At 38.1% G+C, this 24,613-nt stretch overlaps 1 protein-coding gene across 10 annotated transcripts in view; it reads left to right on the forward strand.

Moving 5' to 3' along the window:
- LOC104870624 (prolactin) overlaps window positions 1-24,613 on the forward strand; it is a 107,081-nt gene continuing 82,468 nt past the window's right edge. For 4 of the 10 annotated variants that reach the window (XR_004516545.1, XR_004516544.1, XR_004516546.1 and 1 more), the window contains exons 1-6: window positions 7-64; window positions 5,380-5,481; window positions 7,743-7,912; window positions 9,277-9,384; window positions 10,356-10,535; window positions 20,678-20,744. Coding sequence is in view for 5 of the 10 variants with exons in the window: in XM_010636311.1 (XP_010634613.1) it covers window positions 5,463-5,481; window positions 7,743-7,912; window positions 9,277-9,384; window positions 10,356-10,535; window positions 20,678-20,744 (544 nt within the window). In the remaining 5 variants the exon portion in view is untranslated. Of the gene's footprint in view, window positions 65-146; window positions 211-5,379; window positions 5,482-7,742; window positions 7,913-9,276; window positions 9,385-10,355; window positions 10,536-20,677; window positions 20,770-24,613 lie in introns of those variants that run through there. The other 6 variants (XR_004516547.1, XM_010636306.1, XM_010636308.1 and 3 more) reach the window with 5 other exon arrangements.

Consider the following 24,613-nt stretch of genomic DNA (forward strand, 5'->3'; position numbering starts at 1 on the left):
GCAGTGGGTTGATGCTTTGGGTTCCTCAGCTACTCCAGTCAGCCTCATCCCCGGGTCACTCAAGGTAGGTTGCAAACCTTTGATATCAGAGTGGAGTTCATTTATTAATCTCTCTTGTTCTCTGACTAAGAAATTCCTGTATACAGCTCTGGGAATTTCTGACATTTCTGCATACAGATAAAAACTGTGGACTCTGCTGGCTTAAAAATTGTAAGTTTAATGCATATATATATATATATATATATAATACATATATGTTTGTGATTATTATATAGTCTGTTGATTTTGCATTTCTAGAGGACCCTACCCAATACAGACATAATGACTTTATTTGACTATATTTATTGATTCCCAGATATAAAGCATGTAGAAATTAACATGATCATACTTTCTTAAAACTTTAGTCACAGAGGTATTTATGCTTGTTTTCCCAAAAGGCTCAAAATACAATAGCTTTATTATAAGCAGCATGAGCCAAAATTCTGTGATTTTCACACTTTTTCAGGAGTCTTCTGCTTTGGAAGTATTTCTTTTCTTCAGTCATTCATAGAATCATCATTATATAAATTTATTGCTTTTAGTAAGTAAATGATTTCATTTGGAAATGGATTATTTATGTAGCTATTTAATTATTCTATGTAAATCATAATTTAAAATGGCTTTACTCACTTTTTATCAATGTATATATTACCTCCCACTGTATATAAAGAATACATTAATAAAATATTTTACTTAATACATCAGAAAATATAATAAATTTCTACATCATCATAAAGACGTTTTAAACAAATTATAACAGATGAAAATATTGGATATTGAAATATTTGTTGCCTTATGTGAGGGTGCAAGGTTTTAAAAAATATATGTCCTACTTCTCATTATGAATTCTTTATTGTATGTAAAAATACAGCAGCAGAGGAGCCAGAGTTAGTAGTGCACACACTGTATGACTGTGCAGACTGTTAAGATAGTAGAACACTCTCCAGTAGAGGTCATTGCAGAGTTTACCCAGACATCCTAAAGGCCAACATTCCTCCAGACTGCTCCAACTCCTACCCTGAGACTTTATTTGTGCTCAAAGTTGAGTTAATATGTAATTAATAGCTGTAAGTTTGGGGCCTTCACAAGCCCTGATCTACCTTGGATCAATGGACAAATGGGTGGATGAATAGGGAGTTTGATGGATGGAAGACCAGTTGGCAAGTCAAATGATCCAGGAGTAGAAGAACATGCACACACACAGATATACAGGACATAGGGTAAATAGGAAAGACAGGCAGATAGAAAGACAGGCATAGATGGATGGATGAGAGATGGATAAATTGACTAATGGATCGACATTACAAAACAGTAACGCTAAGGAAATCCCCAAGTGCTTTCTCTGTGGTGTTCTTATTTAGAAAGCAAATGCCCTCAAGGCTCCGAACAGATGAAGAACTTGTGTACTGGAGTCACAGAAATTGATGATCTGCAAACTTTTACTGAAAAACAAGCATTGGACATGAGAGTTTGGCATGAAAATTATGTCTTAATATGCCTGAAATTAATTGAATAATAGGATAAAATAATGTCCTTATGTTTTACTTTTCTTGAAAACAGTGACATAAAAGTGCAGCTTTGAGGCCCACTCAAATATGTTGTTTACATTTTCTGGCTGATTTTACTGGAAAGAAAAGATATTACTTTCATACTTTCTATAAAAAATTATTTAATATTAAACATTTGGGATTTAAAAACATAAATACTATGCATGTAATCATTTGCAGATTAAATTTTATTAAACATGATTCATTGCTCAGATGATTTGAAAGATTCTTAGGGTACATTTATTTGGAATATTTTTAACATTTTAATTTCTTTCATCTTTTAACAGAAACTAGTGTATTTCACCACACAGACATTTCAATTTCATCATTTTTAAAATTTTATTTATTTATTTATTTTTGTTTTTTTGAGACGAGGTCTCACCATGTAGTTGAGACTGACCTGGAGCTCACTATGTAGCCCAGGCTGGTCTCAAACTAACAGTGATCCTCCTGCCTCAGCCTCCCAAGTGCTGGGATTACAGGCATGCACCACCACACCTGGCCTTGATGATGTTTTTATATGTGTTGAGTCTTATGTGAATGAGAAACCACTTCCAATCTTAATGATAAGAAGTTAAAATATAAATAGTGCATAAGCTTTTTCCATAATTAGGGCTAAACTCAAATATGGAGCCCTTTAATCTTAAGAAATAGAACTATAATAAAGGAGACAAATTTGCTAATGGTTTCTCATATGCTTAAAATAGTAGGGGAACTTTAAAAATCATTCCTCCAATTTATTAAGCAACTTGACAGAAGTTAGTCACTAGACCTTAGTTTATTTGTAATTTCCCAAATTAAAACTGGTAAATAAATGAATTTTTCAAAGAAAGAAAAAGTAAGCCAATCTTAGTGAATTTCTTTATTTTTTAATAAGTATGCAATTTGATAAAGAGAAACAGTATATTTAAGTACTAAAGTAAATGGTGGCAGGTGGAGTAGAAAATGTATGACAACTATGACTCTTTGTATAAAATGTGTGTTTGCTTGCTTTCTTGCTTTCTTTCTTTCTTTCTTTCTTTCTTTTTTTCTTTCCTTCTTTCTTTCTTTTCTTTCTTTCTTTCTTTGCACCCGGGATTGAACTTGGGTCCTTGCACTTGCAAGGCAGGCCTGCGAAAAACTGAGCTAAATCTCCAGCCCTGTTTGCATTGTTTAGACATTGCATGTCCCACTCACAGGAGACATGGAGGGAAAAGAAGCAAGGAAGCACAGGATAAATATCACTGAGGAATTTTCTTCTTTGCAGTTCAATAAATCAGTTGTCCTCCAGTGAACACACACATGCCAGGTCTTCATAGGTCACTCTTATCTTCCCTTTCTACAGAAACTGCAATATCTTTTCATTTTAAGATGAGTTGTCAGTGTCCGTTCTTATGTAGTATTTTCTTAGTCTTCTTAAACTTTTTGGAGAAATGTGGAATGTCACACCAATTTAAATTTTCTCTAACCAGATTTACATTCTTAATAATTCAGAGTTTCTTTATCCATTATACTTTTTGAATTCTGACCAAGTTTTAGATGAATCACCACACTTAATATGTATCCTTCAACAAGAATCACTGCTGAAGCTAAGGAAAGTAGAAGATTGTTTTTCAGAAATGTTAGCTATCTTAAAATTTTAGTCACATTACTGCTAAAGAAGGTATATGGTACTAACAACTATGTACTTACAAATTCGATAGAAAGAGATTATTTAAAATTTTCTTCATCATAGATCTACTTCACAGACACTAACAATATAAATCACAAGGTCCTGAAGAATTATGGATGTAAACATTAGACAAATTCTTTACCAACTGGATGATTACTAATTACACACACTTCATATAAGAATCTCTAAGTGGTACATGGACCTTGTGAGTAGACAGAAGAAGAAATTTTTCACTTTTTCCCAGAGAAATAGGTCTGAGGGGGCAAACTGAGTACAAGCTAATTGCAGGTTATCCTATATCCTTGACAATGGTAGATCTTATTGGCTCAAATATAGTTTTACTACATTCTTGACTAGGTATTCAGTGAGTATGTGCATTTATGTGTGTGTGTTGGTCCTGAAAGAGTGCTATGTTCTATCTATCTTTAAAATAAAACTCATTGTGGTCCATAGCAGTATTTGTACATCTTAGACATGGGTGTACATGAACATACTTTAAAAATTGTATTTTTCTGACCTTTGCACATACCTGTGTCATTTTTTTTTGTACCAGGGATTGAGCTCCGAACCTTGTGCTTGTGAAATAGGCAACAGCACCACTGAGCTAAATCCCTGGCCCTGTGCCTGCTTCTTCTTTTAGAAGCTAGACTCTCAACATTTAACTTGGCTATGGAATAATTAATTTTATACTTTTCTATGGAATTGCTCCAAGATTTTTTCTTCATCTGTAGGATGTGGACAATAAGAGCAATTCTGTATATATTAAAGGGAAAAGAAAGTGATGAAAATACTTGTTATGATTCAAGGAGATGAAAACAACACTGAGATTCCACCTCACCCCAGAAAGAATGGTTGCTATAAAGAAATCACACAATAACAAATTCTGGCATAGTTATCGGGAGAAATAAACCCTTCTGCACTGTTGGTGGGAGTGCAGACTAGTGCAACCACTATGGAAATCAATATGGGGATACCTCGAAGAGCTGGGACTAGAGGTTCCTTTTGACCCAGCCATCCCTCTATTGGGTATCTTTCCAAAAGAATTAAAAGAACATCACAATGATATATGTGCACCTATGTTTATAGCAGCTCAGTTTGTAATAGCTAAAACTTGGAAACAGGCCATTCCCTCATCATTTGGAGACTGGATAAAGAAGATGTGTTTTTTCTATAAAATGGAATACTACTCAGCCATAAAGAATGAGAATTTAGATTCATTCATAAGAAAATGGGTACATATTGAGGATATACTACTAAGTGAAATTTAAAAGTCACACATGTGTAAATACTGAATAGATTCTCTGGTGTGAATAAACTATAATAGTACATAAAATCCTAATGATATAATGGACAACGTGAAATAGGAAGAAAAGGGCTAAAGGTACAGGGAAAATGGAAAGGATAGGGGAAAGGTAATAAGGGAAAGGAAAAATATGAGAAAATGAAAAAATGGAAATAAAATGTTTGTAAATTGGGAGGGGAGGAGGGGGTGAAGGCAGGGCAGAGACAAGGGGAAAAAATGAGAACCAAGACCACCTGTCATGTAAAGGTACAAGATCCCAATGATAAATGTAACTGTACTGTATACCTAAAATGTACCAATAAACTCAATGAGGGAAAAAAAGCAAGGTACTACACAAATATTTCATTTTAAAAATGAGAAAAAAAGTATAAATGTAACTGAAATATAGAAATTCAATCATTATCCTATATTAGATATTTATTTCCTACACTTAATTTTTATTTTATGTTTCATGGTGTTTAGTGCACATGTTTTGAAATTTAAGTTATCTCACTTGTAAAGGAAAAATTTCATAATGATAGCAAGTATTTATTTCAAGAAATGCAATGCCATTCATTTAATATACTACAGAGAAATTACAGTAAAACTTAAAGTAAATGACTTTAAAACTTTGAAGATCCTCCAATACTTGTCTCCAAGCTCACATTCATCATCTCTCTAATTTCCTTTTGTGCAAATGCATAAAAGTCCTTCATTTCTGGCAAATATATCTTCCTGAATATGAGTAAGAAATAAAAGAAAGTTGTTGTATGGAGTTATGGGGTAATCTTGATGGTAGAAAAAGAGGGCAAGAAAAGCAAGTAGAGTTTCTCATTAAATGTGTTCATGAAAAATTTCAGTGTTCAGAAACTGACCTCCTACCTTGCACTTGATGCAGCTGGTCCTTCTCTGGTGAAGTGAGCTTCCCGTCTTCTGCATCATCATGGACATCAAAGGGAAAGGTATGTACAGCAACTCAGGGAGTTGTTGGCTTCATTGACACTCTTATGTGAGTTACTAGTAAATAAATTCAGCTAATATCAAGAGGTTTCAGACTTATAGGTATAGAAGAAGTATCATTATCTGTGAAGGAAGTGCACAGGGATTAATACAGTGATTTAGTCCTTATCAAGTGGTGGACTTTGCTAGCTTTAGACACTTGGAAAGAGCTAAAGGTCTTTTGCAGTGTATTAATGGAGGTCATGGCACACACACACTAGGTGCTACTGTTATTTCATGGAGAGACAGTGCTGGTAAGCACTGTCCAAGGCACAGGATAGTTTTCTTAACAAGTGCTTAGCACAGAAAAGCATAAGGCTGAGTTTGAGATATTCTGGACCACAAGAGCCAATGAGTCCAATTTGTCTCATCTCCAGAATCTCAAAATACTTTTCTGGTTCCCTGGTCTGTTACCAGATTTGGCCAAGTTGCATCATCTTTGTAAAACTTTCAGTTCTGAGATAATAATGCAGGGATAATGGCTGATGTTAATCTTATAGTGTGTTCTTAGTTTCATCCAAGGAAATGCCTTTTAGAAATGAAAAACAGGTTAGTGTTAAATAATTGTTTTTGCTTCCTTATATATTTTGCATGAAAAATAGAATAGTAACAACTATAAATTTTGTATGATATAAACAATAAAATCATTTCTGTATTTTATCACCTTAGGCTAAAAAATGAATTCAGTGATAAATTCGAAAATAATTGCACTTACAATTAAAGAACATTTATCCAGTTATGAGTTTCCTAGCACTCATCAATTTTTCTAAATACAAAGCATATTTCATTGACACATGTACATAAAATATCCATTTAGTACTACTGTAGATTATATAAAATATATTTTTGTATTCAATACTACTTTGGAAAAGTCAAATTCTATTAAATAAATCACAGCACATTATTTTAATTTTACAGCTCATGCATTAATTTACATGATGTGACATGTAATTTCAATTATGTTCTATTATTATAGCTATGTGTTAGCTGTTTTTAAAATGTCTATCTGTAATATTCATCAAGTTTTATCTTGGCGATTGTCCATTGCACTTGTCAAAGGTTCTGTGTAATTTAGTCTTCTCATTATTTAAATTTTATATCAAAATATCTTTTGGAGTGGTGCCACTGAGGGTAAAATACAATTTTAATTTTTAAGCTACAGTGCTATATTTTTTTTATTTTGTGAGTGTAAATCATTGCTAATCCCTTTATTATTCTTATTGCCTGGATCTTTCCATCCACTGGATGAGCAAATTGACTAAATCACCTGGCGACTCACAAAGATTTTGAAAGTGGTATTTTTAGAACCAAGAAAGTAGGTCCTCTTTAGCCTCTGAGGGCCTCATCACTCCAATGCATAACGCAAATGCTGTCCTTGAGATTGGCAGTAAGCTCTTCACACACTGTGCCCCACGACCACAGATGTGGTCCCTGCTGCACAGACGCAGACTGAGAGCCCGCAGGTGAGCAGGATGTGAGGAGGTGAAGGGCACAAACCACAGTGAGGGTGCCCTGCCTCCTGCCCTGCTAATGATAGGACTCGGGAATATCATTTGCCTCTTCTAAATCTCATGTTTCAATACACAGGGTGATTGTTATGATGCCTCAGTCAATTGGTGAGAAGTATAATAAAGCTCCAATTTGGAAAATTATTTACCATTATTGACAATGTGTGAAGAAATTGCATGGTATTATCGTGATTTGGCAGGTCCAGACCATGGCATCATTTTACTCATACCTAGTATAAGCAACCAAGCAGCTCTCTATTTATTCTTATCAAGCATAAAGATGAAACTGACAGATAAATTGTGGTATTCTCATGTAGGTGTTTAAAATGCTGAAATCTATGAATGATTTAGAAAATTACAAACTCTTGGAGAATTCTACTGCTGATCAGCTGCAGAAATTCTGAAGATATTAAACTATGTTAAGAGAATGCTTTAAAAATCTTGAATCAAACAATTCAATTCCCAAACGTTTGCCAAGTACAGAAGCACTTGTAGGAATAAAATGAAATGCATGAGTCACTTGCTTCTCAGACTGTGAAAATGCACCTCACCTATAGGGACACAGTGGAAGGTGATTATTTTTCCTCCTCTGAGGTCTTACAGTACCAAGTCATGCCTTGGAGGCAGAGGAGATAGACGAGGCTTCCCTGGGCTGGCAGGCTTGTGACAACCTCACCATATAGATCATCCGTGATGCTGTGGTTTTGTTTAAGCAGGGTCTGTCCTCCTGCTGCTGGTGTCAACACTGGTCCTGTGCCAGAATGTGTCCTCTAGCACCTGTGTTCCTAGGGAGAAATGTGAAGTGATGTTGCAGGGACTGTATAATAATGCATCCTATTTGGCTTGGAGCATTCGTTTTCATGGGGAAAAAGCATGCTTGGATTTGGTAAGTATCTCACTTTTTACATCTTCCCAAATGTAGAAATCCCACCTGTGATTAGCCTGCAGTACAATACAAACTTTAAGAACTCAGCAACCAAATATCCAGTAATATATATTAAAATGATTAAAAATGGTGTGAGCCAATAATCTTGAAACAAGAATGAAGGAAATGTTCTATAAAATCTTAATTTTAAAACAAATAGTGATTTTTACAACATCCACCAATACATATAATTTTTAATATTTTAATCAGCTGACATATCACTTTTAAGCAGGGCTGAACACTGATTTCTTGCTGTTGCACACAGGGGCCAGTCCATGGGCATCCTTCACTGAGTGCACTGTAGATAGATATCTGAGAAATGAGAACAGCTTTGCAGTAAATTAGATTGAATGAGTAGAATTAACTCCACTGAAGTCCTGTAAGTTGAAATAAATATCAAATTAATAGCTTTTAGAAATCTCCAAATGCTCCAAATATTAGTTAAAAATATCCAGTGTAGAGGTTATAATTAGAAGAAAAATTCTAGCTTAGAAGCGGTTACAATATCACTTCATCCAGAGGTATTTTGGACATTGTCTTTTCTTCCAGGTTAGACAATAGGTGAGGGTTTAGAGCAGATGTCACGGCCCTACTTTTGTGGTGCACACATAGATTCCTACAGTTTTTATATTCCCTCCTGTTTCTTTCATTCCCCATTTTCAAGTAGCCACGTGATGTCTTCCCAAAAAATTCTATCAATGCCTTTAAACTTTCAAATCTTTGACGTAATACTACTCACTGCATTTGTCCTTGGGCTACATCACAATGTATTATACAAAATTTCCTATGGTGCTTTGCTTCATTGCATTATTCATGTTTTTACACTAAAAATTCTGTATTTTTAATTTATACATTCATGTTTATGGGTTAGGAAGTATTTTTTAAAAATCTTAAGCTTTACTTAAAGAAGGAATATCCCTTTGGATCCAGAAGAAAAAGAGCTTAGGTATACTTAGGTGGTTTTAACTCATGTACTAGAAATACTGGTAATTACAATACTTACCAATTTTTAGTTTTTACTTTTATTTTTAGCTTTTTAGGGTTAGCATTTCAATGTGGACATGCAGGAAGGGTGAGAGGAGAAGGGCACAGCAAAGAAGTAGAGAGGAGGAGAGGTGAGAAAGTGAGTTAAAAATAGTGAGATTACAGGGCTATTGGGAAAAACCAGGCTCAATGGTTACTTTCTTAATTTGTTAGATTAAATTTTTATGCAGATCTCAAGTTTCAAAAAACTACACATTCACCAAGTGTATTCACATTTATTAATGGATTCATGTTTTCATTTTGCAAATCCATACCCATGAAACTTCCTTCATCATTTTCAGGTAAATTTGCATTACTCGCGCCCAACCTACTTCTTGTCAAGCAGAAAAAGGTGCCACACGGCTGATATCCTTACAAGACCTGAACGACGAGGGGCCAGGCGGATGCAGGTGAGTCCCTAGCTGCCTCCACCAGAACAGCTGAGGCAGTGACTGGCTCTGCCTGCCCCAGGATCTCCGTGGCTCTGACGAGCAGGAGTCACACATGCAGGGAAAAGGAGCGAAGAGTAGGCAGTGAAAGAAAAAGTGCTCTTAGAGTAGTTGTCGAATTATGTACAAAATCTGAGTTTAAATGAAAATTGTACTGGAAACAGAAATTGACAATGCAGATCATACTATTTTCACCAATGCTGTGTACCTATCATTGAGTGTACCGTGCTCCTTGGTTCTGAGCTGAACTGGATTTTCAGGCACACATGTGAGATGTGCAGATTAGTCCTTATTGATCACAGGTAACTGTGACTGCTGCATTTGTGGCATGTAGCTTGGTGATTACTGTCAGATCTACACCTTCTCTCCTGGACTGCAGCACCCTCCTCAGCCTTCTCCTGCTTCTGCTTCTATGTTGCCTATTCCTCCTTGGGTATTGCCATCCCTCCTCCTGTGTCTCACCTGAAAGTAACTCGTTGTTCCTGTCCTGTTCTCTGCTGTGTCTCCTTTCTCAGAGATGCCACTCTGGTCTCTGATTTGATAAAAACAGTCTCTCCACATTCAGCCCCAATCATTTATCAAAACTCTAATGTTTTATGGTTCATACCTGTCTTACTGAATCCCTCATATTTTTAAATAAATGGGGAAATTTTCATAGTAAAAACAGCACTGAATTGTATCCATTTGAACTCTCATTAAAAAGCAATTATTTCCATAGCCATTTTCATTTGTTTGTTTTGCTGCAGCACAGGGTAGACCAAATGCTGAAAGTGTATTTTCCTTAAAATTTCTATCATCTACATAAAATATTTACATATGTACAAATCAGCAAAGTTATATATTACTTCTGTCTCTTTGAACAAAAGACTCATGTAATCTCCCCAGCTGAGTCTCACTTATTTTACTGTGAATTCCCCAAACTGGGTGCATAGGAAAAAGACCTTCTTCATATGGTGATGCGTTTGCTGGATTCCTGGAAGGAGCCTCTGCCACATGTGGCTGAAGAAACACATAAATTCATGAAATTCTACAGCCCTATCAAAAAGAAAGATGAAAGTATTTATTTAAGATACCAACAATTTAAAAGTGTCATCATTGAAATAGCCAGCAAGGTAAGCAGTCATCTGATATTTCTTTCTATTTCTAATAACCAGTTCCAACTATGGTGAGAGTATTTTGAAATGTCTCACACTGCATGTGTAATATGGAGGCCAAATATTCCATCTATGCTCCTATTAAAAAGTATAATGGTCTTAGCCAAAGAGTGCAGATTCTAAAGTGAATGAGCTTTAGGGCTGACTGTCCTGACGGGGCCGCCTTCCCTGCAGTGTCTTCAGTGTCCTCAAGGACTTGTCCCTTTATCAGGTTGGTGGCTAAATGTTTTTCAGGAAAGAAATTTAGAGCAAAGCATCTGCAAAGGAAATGTTTTCTTCAATGTTTCTCAGGATAGCCACACAGGGAGTTTGGTCTTAGTTTCTCCATTCTCCTCACAGCAGAAAATGAGAGGAGGAAGGGAAAAAGGAAAAATTCCCAATCATATAGGAAGGTCTGCCCCACACCCTAGCCAGAATAGGCTGAGAAAGCCGGATCACCAGAGCTATCCCTCAAGCCCTAGAGGTTGAAGCTTTGCCGAAGAGCTGTTTCTATTCTGGAATGTTCCTTATTTTGCAGTCTGTAGAAATTCATCCTAAGTTTCAGTATCCTTGCTGTTTCTAAATGAATATGCTTGCCATAACATTGAAACTTCAGAAATCATTTGTCACATCAAGAAGGAAATGATATTTTCAATATGTATCTTCACTCATTTAAGAAAATTCTGATTTTAGTGAGACAGCACATTAGCATCTTTCTAATGTTCTCAGAAAAAAATGTACTATATGTGCATATATGACTTTTGAAGTAATACAGGAGCAGCTTTATATTTTTATGTTTTTAAAAATACTTGTTACCTTGTGTTGTTTTCATGAAAAAATCCTATATGACACAAGAGAAAAAGTGAATGTTAAGTAGGCAACATAGGCAAGAAATACCTTAATTTTAAGTAGTTTTTTTAATTAATGTGAGCATACTTCCTGAGGACACAAATTCATTGTAGAATTCACTGTTTTATGTCTCTTTTTCAATAACTAATATATTACGGTGCATATAATAGTAGGTACAAAGGATACGTTGTCTTAGGGGGCAAGACTCAAAAGAACAAAAGGAGAGCAAATCTAGATAAAGTATAAAATTACATGCTTCCAGTTTTTGTGCAACACATAATTACCCTGTGGAAAAATCTCAGCAGATCAGGGTGTACAATTACTCCAGACTTGTGCCTCATCGCTGTGGAAACGAGCTGACGCCTTCAGAGGCAGCGCAGTGACACTGAGCCTCTGGGATCTGAGGGTCCGCCGGCTTGCAGAGGCTCACTGTTCTCTCTCCTGCTCTGTGCAGCACTTTCCTGAAACACAGTACCCCACCCACAGCACAGTCCTCACTGTGGGGTTGCTGCTAGCATCGTTCTTCCTAGACAAGATTCTGCAAACCACTCCTACTCCATGCAACTTCAAAGAAATAAGTTACTCCTCATGTAGGGTACTTTTCGGGAGGAAGGGATGCACCTGACATGTTGTCACTCACGAATCAATTGTCAGCACCCCTCAAGCACTAAGTGCAATGCAGAGTGTGGTGGACACACCTGTAGTCCCAGAACTTGGGAAGCAAAAGCGCGGGGATCACAGGAAGGTGAAGCCTAACCTGGGCCACATAGGGAGTTCAGGGCCAGACTGACCTACAAAGTGAGACCCTGCCTCAAAATACAAAAGAAAAGAAGCCCTAAGTGCAGATTCAGCATCGCTAGAATTACAGTACTAACATCGCATGCAGATTATATTCATTTAAAGCAATAAGAAACTATCCACAGAAATGAAATACAAATGAAATATCAGGGACAAGTTTGAGAAAATGTAAATGACCTTTAAGCATCTCAGTAGAAGTGAGCTTTTGTGTGATTATTTTTTGTAAAATCCATATCTATACCCAAGAATTGACTTCTGATCATCCCTCGTCTACATTTCATTGAACATAAATCCCCAAAGATCACTTGCATGTCAGAAAAACAGGTACAGGGCTGGGGATTTAGCTCAGCGGTTTGGTGGCCTGCCTTGACCCGAGTTCAATCCCAGGTACCCCCCCCAAAAAAAAGAAAAAGAAAAACAGGTCCCGTGTTCTAGTTTTCAAATAGCCAATAAGTTTATGATATGCTGCATAAGACATGTGAAAATTTATGCTCTGGGTAAACTTTTGTTTTCACTGCTTTCCATATCCCAATTAACTTTTTTTCCTCATTCAGTTTATTGGTACTTTTTAGGTATACAGTACAGTTACATTCATTATTGGGATCTTGTATCTTTATGTGACAGGTCTTGCTTCTCATCTTTTCCTCTTATCTCTACCCTCCCTTCACCTCCTCCTCCATTCCCTATTTATAAAAAATTTGTTTCTATTTTTTCATTTTCTCATATTTTTTCTTTTCACTGATTTCCAATTCACTTTTTAAGAAACAGACTAAAATATGAAGAATAGTATTAAAAGTGATGGTCTTTTTTCTGTCTAGCTTGGTCTTGAAACCTCAGTGCAAGACTTTGCTTCATGGTCAGACATGGAATCCCTGAAGTCATCTGATGATCAAACTCGTTTGTTTACTGTTTATAACTTACTGCGATGCTTTGCCATTGATGCTGACAAGCTTGAGTTTCTTGTCTACATCTTGAAGTGCCTAGCTGACAATGAAGACCCCTGCTAATCCAATGATTCATTTTTTTTTACTGAAATGTTTTCTAATGATTCATCCTTGGAATGATTATGTTGATGCATAACTTCTTGAGGAATGCCTATCTGTAAAGATTATACGTCTTTTCTTAAAAATACTTACTTTTTTTGACACTGTCAAATCCTCTGTCATCTTCTGTCTGTTTTTAACAGAAAACTAAAATTTTATCATAAGGATAAAAGTGTTAGATTATGACTTATCAGTATGCTCATACACTAAAGAATGTATTTTCAGAATTCTTTAAGAAGACAGCCACATTTTATTATCTCACTTTGACAACATATTGACAGATGATGCAAGAACTTCTGTAACAACCACTAACCAACAGTATGAGTTTACCAAGCCATCTTAACATTGTTAGTACACAAACATTAACTGGATTTAGATTCCTCTAATCCTGTGTCCAGCCTCATCACAACCACAAACATCTCCTTAGCATCACCTTGGAAACTCTCCATATGCACTGTTCACTCTGGGTATAAAAATCCAGTCTGGCTGAGGTTCAAATCCATCCCATGTTCAGTTCTTTAATACTTCCCTTCCCTTTCCTTCCTTCTATGGTGGATCAAGGAACCCAGGAGGGAATGCAGATGAGGTCAGTTCCTGTAAGGCTCCTCTCCTCATTTTCATGGTCTCCCTTTCTCTGACTACACTGGACCTGGACTGACGGGCACAGGAGAGGAAAGGTTCTAATGTCACTGACTGTGAGCTGCTGCCATGCACATCCCATTGCTGACAGGACTCATCTTGAGCTCACTCTCAGTGGCATGTATGGTGTAGTCCTGTGATACTCCAACTCACTCACCAGTGGGGATAAAGCTCCAGCTTGACCTGCACATCCTCCACCCAACTCTGCCACCTGTAGTAGCATTGTCTCTAGCCTCTGCTGCTGGTTCCTCATACTGGAATTCATGTCCCATAACCCATGCAGGCAGTGAGAGACACCACTCCTGCATACTACTGTCCTCTTACATATGCTTCCTTTCCTCCTTCTTTTTACTCACATCATAAATCAGAAAGTTGAATCCATTGGCAGACATCCACCTGAGCAATGAGGTGCCACTCTTCCCTTTTCTAAAGACAATGTATCAGAATTTCTGGAAAGAACAACTTACAGCTTAAGTCTTACACATTTTCCAACAGTTAAGTGAACACCAACACCTCCCCAAGCAATCTCAGTGTTTTACTCACTGAGCTTGGAGAAAGGAGACAGGATGAGGGTCTCTCAGCTTGGCTCTGTGGATCCTAATACAACAGCTCACCCAGGGCCAACTCTTCTCTGAAGCAAAGTACTTGTTTTAGAGGTTTTCATCAGCCTGAGTGTTTCTCACGAAGTTGTACACAGTGGATATTCAACATCTTAATACACACTAGAAACTGAAGGGCTGGAATTATTGGCAGAGAGCAATAAAAAATAGAATTGAATAATAAAGTACAGAGAAATCAAATGAATGGCAGTTAGGCATATATAGTTCTATTTTGTTTTTTTGCATCTTTATTTATATTTTCTTTCCTTTCTGAGGTTCTCTACATATTAGGAATATTCTTTGACCTTAAAAGTTGGGTTTCTATATTGCTGAGAATAGCAGAATATGATACTGTACACAAGAGAATCTAAGGTCATTATGATGCCAAGCCAGTCCTTCACTCTGTGGGGCACACTTCTTTTCTACTTTGACTTCCTTTACCATGTTTTTCTCCCCATAAACATGCTTTGAAAGCTTTGATAAATTTAACACATGTTGCTATCAGGTTTCCTGTCGAATTCACTGTTCAGCACAAAAAGACTGACCCTAGGAAGCACACAGTAGCCCAGTACCTGGTGCAGTGTAGATCTTTCCAGTAATGAACAGGGAGCCCTGCAGAAGAGAGTAGCACCCAGCAGTGCACCACACATGGCTGATGCCCCAGCATACCCTACGCATCTAAGCTGAGGCCATGCCTCTGGCTGCCTTGTGCTGGGAAGGGAAGCCTGTGTTCACAGCCTGTCCTGGCTAGAAGCTCTGTTTTGCAGCATGAGCCCCATCTGCAGAAAGGGGCAAGCAGTAGGTGAGGTACCTGGCACCTCATCAGATGGGAGGGGACCCAGAATCTCTGAACAGCGGAGGGTGGTGGATCCCAGCTGAGTACAGTGACAGTTTCCACACCCAGTGTTCAGGCCATGGGTCCAGACAACCACAGCCATCCTGCGATTGGTCTGTTTGGCAGCCTGTGGAACTGCCTCACAGGGATGATCATGGCCCCCAAACATTCCTTCCTATTGCTGCTGTCCCTAGGAGTGGACAGACCTATGCACACAGGCAGCCTGCACTGAGCCACCTGCACACATGGCCAAGCCCAGAGGAGGAAAATGTTGGGCGCACTGGGCCCAGTTCTTTACAGCCAGTAAAGATCAACTCAAGCTGTTGTGAGTGTAAAGTTAATCAATAATAGACTCTATCCTGTATATAGAAATTTTAAAGGATTATTTTTTTCTTTATTCTTGCAAGATTAAAAAAAATTGACCTGGGATTTAGCTCAGTGGTTCTGGCGTCTGTCTTTCATGCGCCAGGACCTCAGTTCGAACCCTGGTACCAAAAAAAAAAAGAAAAAATGTCTATCAACTCCTACTCTCTGGAACAAATTGCCAAAGTATGATTAAAACAAATGTAAGGGATATTTTATCTCAGGTTGCCAAAGGAATCACTCATTCAGCCAAATTTCTAAGGAAGAGTGGGACACCTTCTAGAAAGTTCTAAGGAAAAATAGTAAATGAGGCACCAGGGCTGATTCAGGCAAAGCCATCTTTCTGGTGCCTGACTCTCATGAATAATGTTGTGTGAACTCATAAGCCTGCCTCCTTTATCATGGGGGACCTTCTGAAGCATGGCATTCCTGGGCTTCCCTCTCCATATTTCCCTCAGCTTGCCATATGCAAGGCCATGTAGATCCCAGGCTCCTCAGTCTTAGCCTGAACCCTTAAAAACAGAGAAGAACTTGACCCTGCACTAGACATGCTGGACTGGAGGCTACGGAGAGGTCTAATGAAAATCACCAATGCTGCTAGGCGTGGCATGGTATGGTTAGTAGGACGTGAGTTTCACAAGGGACACCTGGAAATGCACAGGTGTCTTCCTGCGGGGGGCACCCCCTGAAGAATTTGGACCCTGTGTCTGCACTCTTTGTAGAGTACCATGGAGTTTCCACTCATAGGGGCTCTACCTGTAGTTCTATTTGCGGGTCTAGAAGAAACCTGGAAATGATGATAAATGGGCACAAAATTTCAGCTTGTGTTATAATAATGTTCCTCAGATTTTTATTTAAAAGGCAAGAAAAGTTGTGTAAATTCTTTATGCTTAGGCTTTTAACCTCTTTATCTCTGGAAAGACCTCCAAAGTATGGCACTCAGAGGACTCTGAGAAAGTGAAGAATGCTCTCTTTAATAATCCTGTTCTCACAGGCCCACCTATCTCTCAATGGACATAAAACTGTCCCTCTCCTTCCAGCAGAACCCAATCCCCCAAGAGAACCATGATTTTAAAAATACGCAGAAAGACTAGCAGATAGGCCACCACACCCCTGTGCTGGAGGTGGCCTTTGCTGTGTTCAACAATCAGAACCTCCATTGAGATAACTGTAGAAGGGCAGAGAAAAAAGGACAGAACAAAATTATAGTTGAAGCAGTTGTTACTGCTTTAAACACACCCAAGTCTTCAATGAGAAAACCCAGGTCCAATCAAAGTCTCCTTTAAACAGAAGAAAACTAGATAGTCATCACTTTACCTTACAAAGCCACCTCCTAGGCCCTCTTCTTTGGTTAGGTGGCCTATGTGTCTTACTCTTGGCATTTGGGATGGAATTTGCCCACTCAAAGCAAGGTGTAGGCCTGCAAAATCCCTCACCTCCCACTCTGAGAAGAGCACAGAAGGCTCAGGGAAATCTGCAATATTCCTCTCCATGGACATCTTCATCTCCCATGAAAATGCATAGGTCGCCCTGGATGTCAAGGGAAAATAAATTTGCTCCATTTAAAATCATTTCTCTTGAAAATCCTCCTGTAGATCTAAAGCATGACTACAAAACAGGGGACCCCAAGTTGAAGCTTCTTTATAACTTCTCACATGTTCAATTTTAGGTAAAGTATTTCAAATTTCCCTATCTGGTGCTATGTGCTCATGCTGCAGTCTGGAATAGGGGGCTTGCTTATTCAGAAATAAGATCCCTAAAGGCAATCTATCTTCTCAGTCAGGTTACAGTTATTCACTACAAATGATAGGTCTAAAGCCTTTTTGGAACATGAAAAGGCTGAAAGAGAAGAATCAAGGGCAGTATTCCAAAAACAGAAGAAGATCCTATCATTATTTGCAGTTCCCGAAGAACAATTAAAACCAGTCTAGATAATGAACTGAAACTCCCTCAAACAATGATGTCACTAGGTACACCAACCCTGCATGGAAACATATCATGTCCATAATCTCAGGGCTAGGACTACTTGTGACCACCAGACCTATCTGCAAAGCTTGACCACTTTGATTGCAATAAACTGGCAAGCCCAGCACACTTTCTTATAAAAATGTACCTTCTGTAATCTCAGGAAGATCTCAAGCTCCTATTCAACAAGCAACACTGCAGTTCCACTTTGGGTATAGATAAGTGGAGACATTAAATGACCCGAAACCCATCACAGCTTAAATGAACAGTGTAATAAGACTGCTGTTTATAATTATGTTAGGGTTACAGGTATACTGTTTCTTGTAATTTATCTGATATTCATGAGAATAACACATAGGCAGTTTTAATGTCAGCATTATCATTTATAAAATTACTTTTGCAGTTATTCAAATTTTTTTAAAAACATCATGCTAAGTTTCTCACATTCCATTATATAAAACAGGCTGTAAAGCTGGGCATGGTGGCCTGTCTCTAACCCAGCACTCAGTAGCCTGAGGCAGGAGGATTGAAAGATTGCTATGACTTGGAGCCCAGCCTGGATTTCGTAGTGATGTTTGCACCAGCTTGAACTATGGAGGGAGGCTCTTTCTCAAAAATCTGGAAAAAGGCCCTTAAAATAATGTTGTAGACAGGATGTAAAGATAAAAGTGAATATTTGACCACTTGAAGTCCCTGCCCAGCACTGCACCCCGAGGAAGGCAGTACTGGGTGTGGGACTGCTGTGAGGGACAGGCCACCCTGACACCCTCACAGTCCATGAGCTTTCTAGCCAGCAGTGCCACAGAAGGTTGTCCAGGGCAACTGACCTTGCTGCTGTGCTCCAGGGCTGATCCCTTCCATGAAACTCCTCTGCTTTTTCCCCAGAGTGAATGCAGCTCCTAGGTTAGGAGATTTTCTACCTTTTGGGACCTACAGCACACACGCAGCCATACACATAGAGCACTTGAGGAAAACAATCAAAGTTAAACTGACTTCCTACTAATAACATCCCATTTTTTTTTCTGAAATAAAGATAGGAGCATACCCTAACTGTGCCTTTGTTGGTTGTGCCCTCACTTCTGCATCTTAAGCCATTTTCACTACTTTTCTTTTAGGAAATCTTCCTTCCAAGAAGGGGAAATCAGTCATCACATACAATCAGGCATTAAATTGGGCAGTGAAGACACATCTATGTGTCTAAGTGAAAAGGAACTTTTCTAAAGAATGGGACTATTGAAGCTTACTTTATAACTAATACATGTCACCTGGGATCATATTCAACAAAGCTTCAAGTAGCATAGTTTTATGCAGCCTCATAAAATGGGAACAGTGAGGCTGTTTTCCTGTATGTTTTCAAAATTCTGAAACATCATCATCTGATCATTTGGACTTCTCACAGATAGGAACATAATATTAGACAGAAGGACAACGTATTTTGTTTTATTTAAGAACTGGACGTTCCCATATATTTTAATGTCTACCTGTTGTTATATCATAGTTTGTAGATTATAAAGTGTCTCCTGAAAATATACTGATAATCAAACATAAGTTTTAAAATGTCTGTCTTTGTTAGTTTCTACTAGAAAATAAAATGTCAATAACTGAAAAAATTTTATTAAAAAATAAGAAAATTACATATGTGCATTTATGCTATAGTCAGAGTTTTATTCAGAGGCTTGAGAATTAACATCCTTTCTTCTGTTAAGATTCCTAGCCATTTATTTTGGGGAGCTCAGCCACACTGGAAGAGACAGACTGAGTCTGTGCTCGGCTTCCTTCCTGTCTGGACTCACCCAGATGGGCTGAGAAGGCAGGCACCAGCCACTGAGCCAAAACTACCTGGCCTTCATTACTTGACTTTACTAGTAGGGTAGTCAGGGTAAAGTCTCTTGGAGAGTTCAGAGGAATGAAGAAATTAAAAAACACGAAAACTCTCCCTCTACTCTGCTTGTGCTCTGTCCAGTCAGCAACATGCCATTCACCAAAGTAAACAAGTTCAACTAAGATATGAGGAATACAGAAAGAGATTACAACACCTCAGTGAGAAAGCTGTAAATACTTATAGATGCCTAGGAATATGGTGTGTTGGAGAATGGAATTATAAATTAATCTGCCATGAATTTAATATTCTAAATTTTAATAACCATAGAAATAATCAAATAAACAAATTTGGATTTTGGAGAAGTGCTTGTGTTCAGTAGGCTAAAGCAATGTGGGAGATAAAATAATTTCTTTCCTACATATTTCAGGATTTGGGGCTGAGGCCACTGTAACAGCAGACCAATGCTTGAGAGTAAAATATGCACATTTACTTAATCATAACTGGTAAATGACTAAAGTGACTGTAAAAGGAAATGAACCACCAAAGTATCTGGGATACTTGTGATGTAGAGAACTTTTGTAAATCATCTAAAAATCTACAAAATATTAGAAAAATGTAAAATGACTTTTGCTGCCTCTAATAGAAATCTACTTTGTTTAGTTCAAAATTAACAGACACTGGTGGTATTAACCATGAAATGGGCTACTTGGCCTCATTCCTGACCTTGAACAATACCTTCCTGTGAGCTAGAATAGACAGCTAGATGACTCTTAAGGCAAATTCCCTAAGTGAAAGGAATTGGTATGTGTCAGTCAAAGTGATCTGTCTTGTTACTATAATTTGTATATTGGTAAAATGAACTGAGGAAATGAAATGTAACCACTTGAATGAGCTCATAGCTGTAAAACCTATAAAAGAGGAAGCTGTAACCCGATAGGAGGAGGTGCATCACCAGCACTGCCTTTTTGAGTGTTATTCAACCTTTTGACTGGCAAAATAACTTTTATTATTTTACTTCCATTCCGCACTTCACTGTACATGTCACTTACCAATTCCTTTTGCAATATTTGGTGTGTTGGCCAGGAAGGAAAAGCTTAACTGACACAGCTCATGTTGGGCCAAACCCGAGTCCCACAGGAAGGAGTGGCTGTCCACCTCCTCAGAAGGGAAGAGGTACACCCCCAGGATTTCCTGTGTTCCTTCTCTAGTACTCAGAGGCCAGCTCCCTGACAGCAGAACACATGAACCCAGAACAGATACAGCAAAGGAAGGCAAGTGAGTGAAATCGTCTTTCTGAGTGGTGAGATTCCCTGGGCAACCCCTAGTTTGTTTTGCTTTTGATTTGGTTCTTGAATGAATGTTTTGACAGATTAAAGATTGGAGGCCTGATTGCCTTCCCTTCTCTGCTGTTTGTGAGTGTTTATATCCTCAGTTTGGGCAAAATGTAGGCTGCAGGCCTAATCATCCTAAACTTTTCACCCTTTTTAAGGGTTTGATTGTCCTCAATTTGTAATTGTGCTTTGTAAGTGGCCCCAGTGAGGGAATGCATTAACTTCTTCTGTGATTGTATGTGTGAAATAGATTTGATTAGGAGAATGAGTGGAAAGAGCTATGAAAGCAATTGGTAACCTAGTCTGTGCATCAAGGCAAAGGGAGAGGGTGTTTATGCTTAAAGTTCCCACCCTGAGTCCCAGAGCTTGTGTGTGGCCAGTTTCTGTGATTCTGTGGCCAGTGTCTAATATGAACAAAACAGAACACTTATGTGGCAGTGTCCCTTAATTCTAATGTGGCTGGCTGATAGTGGTTGAGAGACCTCATGGCCGAACTGGTGAGTATGTGTATAATTCCTGCCCTATGTTTGTCCTGTGTCACCAAAAAGGGAATATTTAGTCATCATGGGAAATTCAAATACTAAATCAACTGTTCTTGAGTGCGTGATTCAGAATTTTAATAAAGGTTTTGTGGGGGACTATGGAGCAAAATTAAGCACAAAAAACACCCAGGAAGGTTTGTGAGTTATCAACTAAGCCAATCTTGGCCCCCAGAGGGAACTCTAGACAAAAGAAAAATGATCTCCCTTTGTTTTTAACTAAGACTATTACAACTTGGAGCCTGTGTGCTTTGTTTTGGGGCCTGAAAAACCCAGCCTAGGAGCCACTCATGCTTCGGCTCCATGGCAATCAGCTGTTGGTGAGAACTGTTTAGTTTTGGTCTTAGAGCAACTGTTTGCCAAATCTGCTGACCTTCACACGGTGTACTTGGCTCTCTCAGAAAATGTGACATTGTTACAGGCAAATCCCAGTGCTTCCCTTTTGAAGGAGGTCAAGCTGCCTCCCCCTCTGCTGGAATTGCTAAGATCACAGATGCAGAGGAGGTGGGAGGAAAACATGAGAAGAAATTCTTGGACTTTCTGCACCAGAGGGTGCACATGGGAAACCATGGTCACAATCTTAGAGAATTGAACAGGGCTTGCACTCAGATTACAAAGAACTAAAATGAGAAAAAAAAAATTCAATGTATTGAAAACAGCTAGGAAAGTTCTAAAAACCACAAAGGAAAACAAAGAGAAAAAACACTCAAGGCTTTATCAGTCTGATGCTGCCTGCAAAGGTCTGGAATCCAAAACAAAGCCAGAGAAACTGCAATCATGTTTATCAGGCATCAAGAGATTATACAAATTTTATCAAGTTACAAATTTTAACTATTTGATAAATGTATCTTTGTTTCAATTTGAATTGATATTTTATTTGTGTGCTTGAAATAATTCTTGTGCACTGCAAATTCTTGAATTGTGACTATAGGGTTAACTTCTCTTTTCTGTACTTTGTTGATGAAGAACTCAAGCTTAATACTGTTCTATTGACAGCCAGTCAAATTTTAAAATGTAACAGTCTGAAAACAGAATAAATAAAGGGGACACTTTAAAATTTTAACAGTTTAATCAAGTGTTTAAAGGTGGGGAGGGGAGGAGGGGGTGAAGGGAGGGTGGGAACAAGGGGAAAAATGAGAACCAAGACCCGGCATGTAAAGGTAAAAGACCCCAGTAATGAATGTAACTGTACTGTCTACCTAGAATGTACCAATAAATTCAATTTTAAAAAATGTTAACAGCTGAAGACATTTGTTATATATAGAAGGTTTATAGTAAGTGATACAGAGGATGAAAAATACTAACAAAGCTATAAGTAGCAGAGATATACTTTTTATATGAAAGGATTTTGCGTGTTTTTCTTGTTAGAAGGATAAAGAGAGATATACAAGACCGGAAGGCCTAGGTACATTAAGAAAGTGTGTGGAAGTGATTTATTGAGGAAATATGTATGTTTGTGTGTGGGCTTCAAGTTTGTTATAAAAGGCTTGCATTTATAGGCATAAGAGACATCAGTAAAAATTACTCAAATATGTTGTTATGAAATATTTACATTGGTTGTCATCAAAGGGTTGAACTCTAAATGTCTTATTGTAATATGTTTATAATGGTCATTTTTCAAAGTATAATATTTGCTATGGAAAAACAAAGAGTATTAAAAGAGATAGCCCCCTTGTTCACAAACTCTGATAGCTGCAGTTACACTAATTAAGGAAGCTGACAAACTATCCTTATGACAGGACTTGACTATTCAGATTCCCCATGCCTTTCTAGAACTGTTCAATAATAGAGGATATCAGTGGCTTTCAAATAATGGGGTCACACAATATCAGGCCCTCATCTGTGAGAATTCTTGCCTATGTTTTGTTCCAATTAAAACCTTGAATCCCCACTACCTTTTTGCTCTCAGATCCTGGGCCCCTCATCATGACTGTCTCAGTATCACCAAGCTTTTCTCAAGTCATCCTGATCTGCAGAAAAATCCAATGTTTGATGCTGATTTCATCCTGTTCATGGATGGGAGCAGTTGCATTAAATATGGGGTATGCTCTGCTAACTAGGCAGTAACAACTCAGGCTGGAGTGGTCCAAGTGGAATCCTTACCTCTCAGATGGTCAATTCAGTGAGCAGAGTTTTGGGCACTTATACAGGCTCTACAAAGGCAAAGGGAAAGAAGGTAAATGTTTATACAGATTCCAATTATGCCTTTGGCACTTTACATGTCCATGGCATAACTTACAAAGAGTGTGGTCTTCCCACAGTGGAGGGTAAACAGATTAAGAATAAATAGGAAATAATACAGTTATTGGAGGCAGTGTGGGAGATGATACACTAGCAGTGAAGTACTGCTCTGGGCAGTGAAAAGGAAAAGATGCAATAGCAAAAGGCAATGCTAAGGCAGATAAAGAAGCCAAAAAGGCAGCTAAACAAAAACTTCACATGGCCATACTCACCCATGCACAAAATAGGAATATGAAGATATAAAGGCCCCAAACTATTATAAAATACTCAGATAAAAAGGGCAAATGGGCCAAGAAACAATTGGCTGAAAAACAAGGATTTGTTTAGATTTTACATGAGAACAAAATAATGATACCAGAGACACCATCTTACTATTGGATTAAAAGATATCATGATTTGACCCATGGAGGAAAGACAGCTCTCCAACCACTGTTAGAAAAATATTTCTTCACACCTCAGATTTCTGCTTTGTGTAAGCAAATCTCAAAAAGATGTCATATTTGTCAAAAAATAAACCCGACTTCAGGGCCCAGAGCACCAGCTAGAATACAATGGAAGGGCACAACTCCCTTTGAGGACATGCAAATAGATTTTAGAGAAATCTCCCTTTGCAAATGTTATAAATATTTATTTGTTGGTGTTTGTACACTCTGGATGCTTGGAGCCTTTCCCAACAAGAACAGAGAAGGCTTCAGAGATATGCATGATTTTACTGGAAGAGAAAATTTCAAGGTTTTGTCTGTCTTTCTCTATAGGCAGCAATAACGGGCCAGCATTTGTGGCAGAGATTGTACAAAATCTAGCAAGAGTATTACATATAAAATGGTACCTGCACACTGCTTATCAGCCACAGAGCTCTGTTAAGGTAGAAAGAATGAATTGTACTATTAAGAGGGTATTAACTAAATATTGTCAGACAGCACCAGGGTCATGGGTTGCTTTGCTCCCTTTAGCCCTCCTTAAAATGAGGAATACCAAAAGTTATATGTATTCTCCCCATGTGAGGTCTTGTTTGGAAGGCCACCCTGTATCT

The sequence above is a fragment of the Fukomys damarensis genome, unplaced genomic scaffold (assembly GCF_012274545.1).
Source record: "Fukomys damarensis isolate Sample0158 unplaced genomic scaffold, DMR_v1.0_HiC HiC_scaffold_10, whole genome shotgun sequence".
NCBI classification, from domain to species: Eukaryota; Metazoa; Chordata; class Mammalia; order Rodentia; family Bathyergidae; genus Fukomys; species Fukomys damarensis.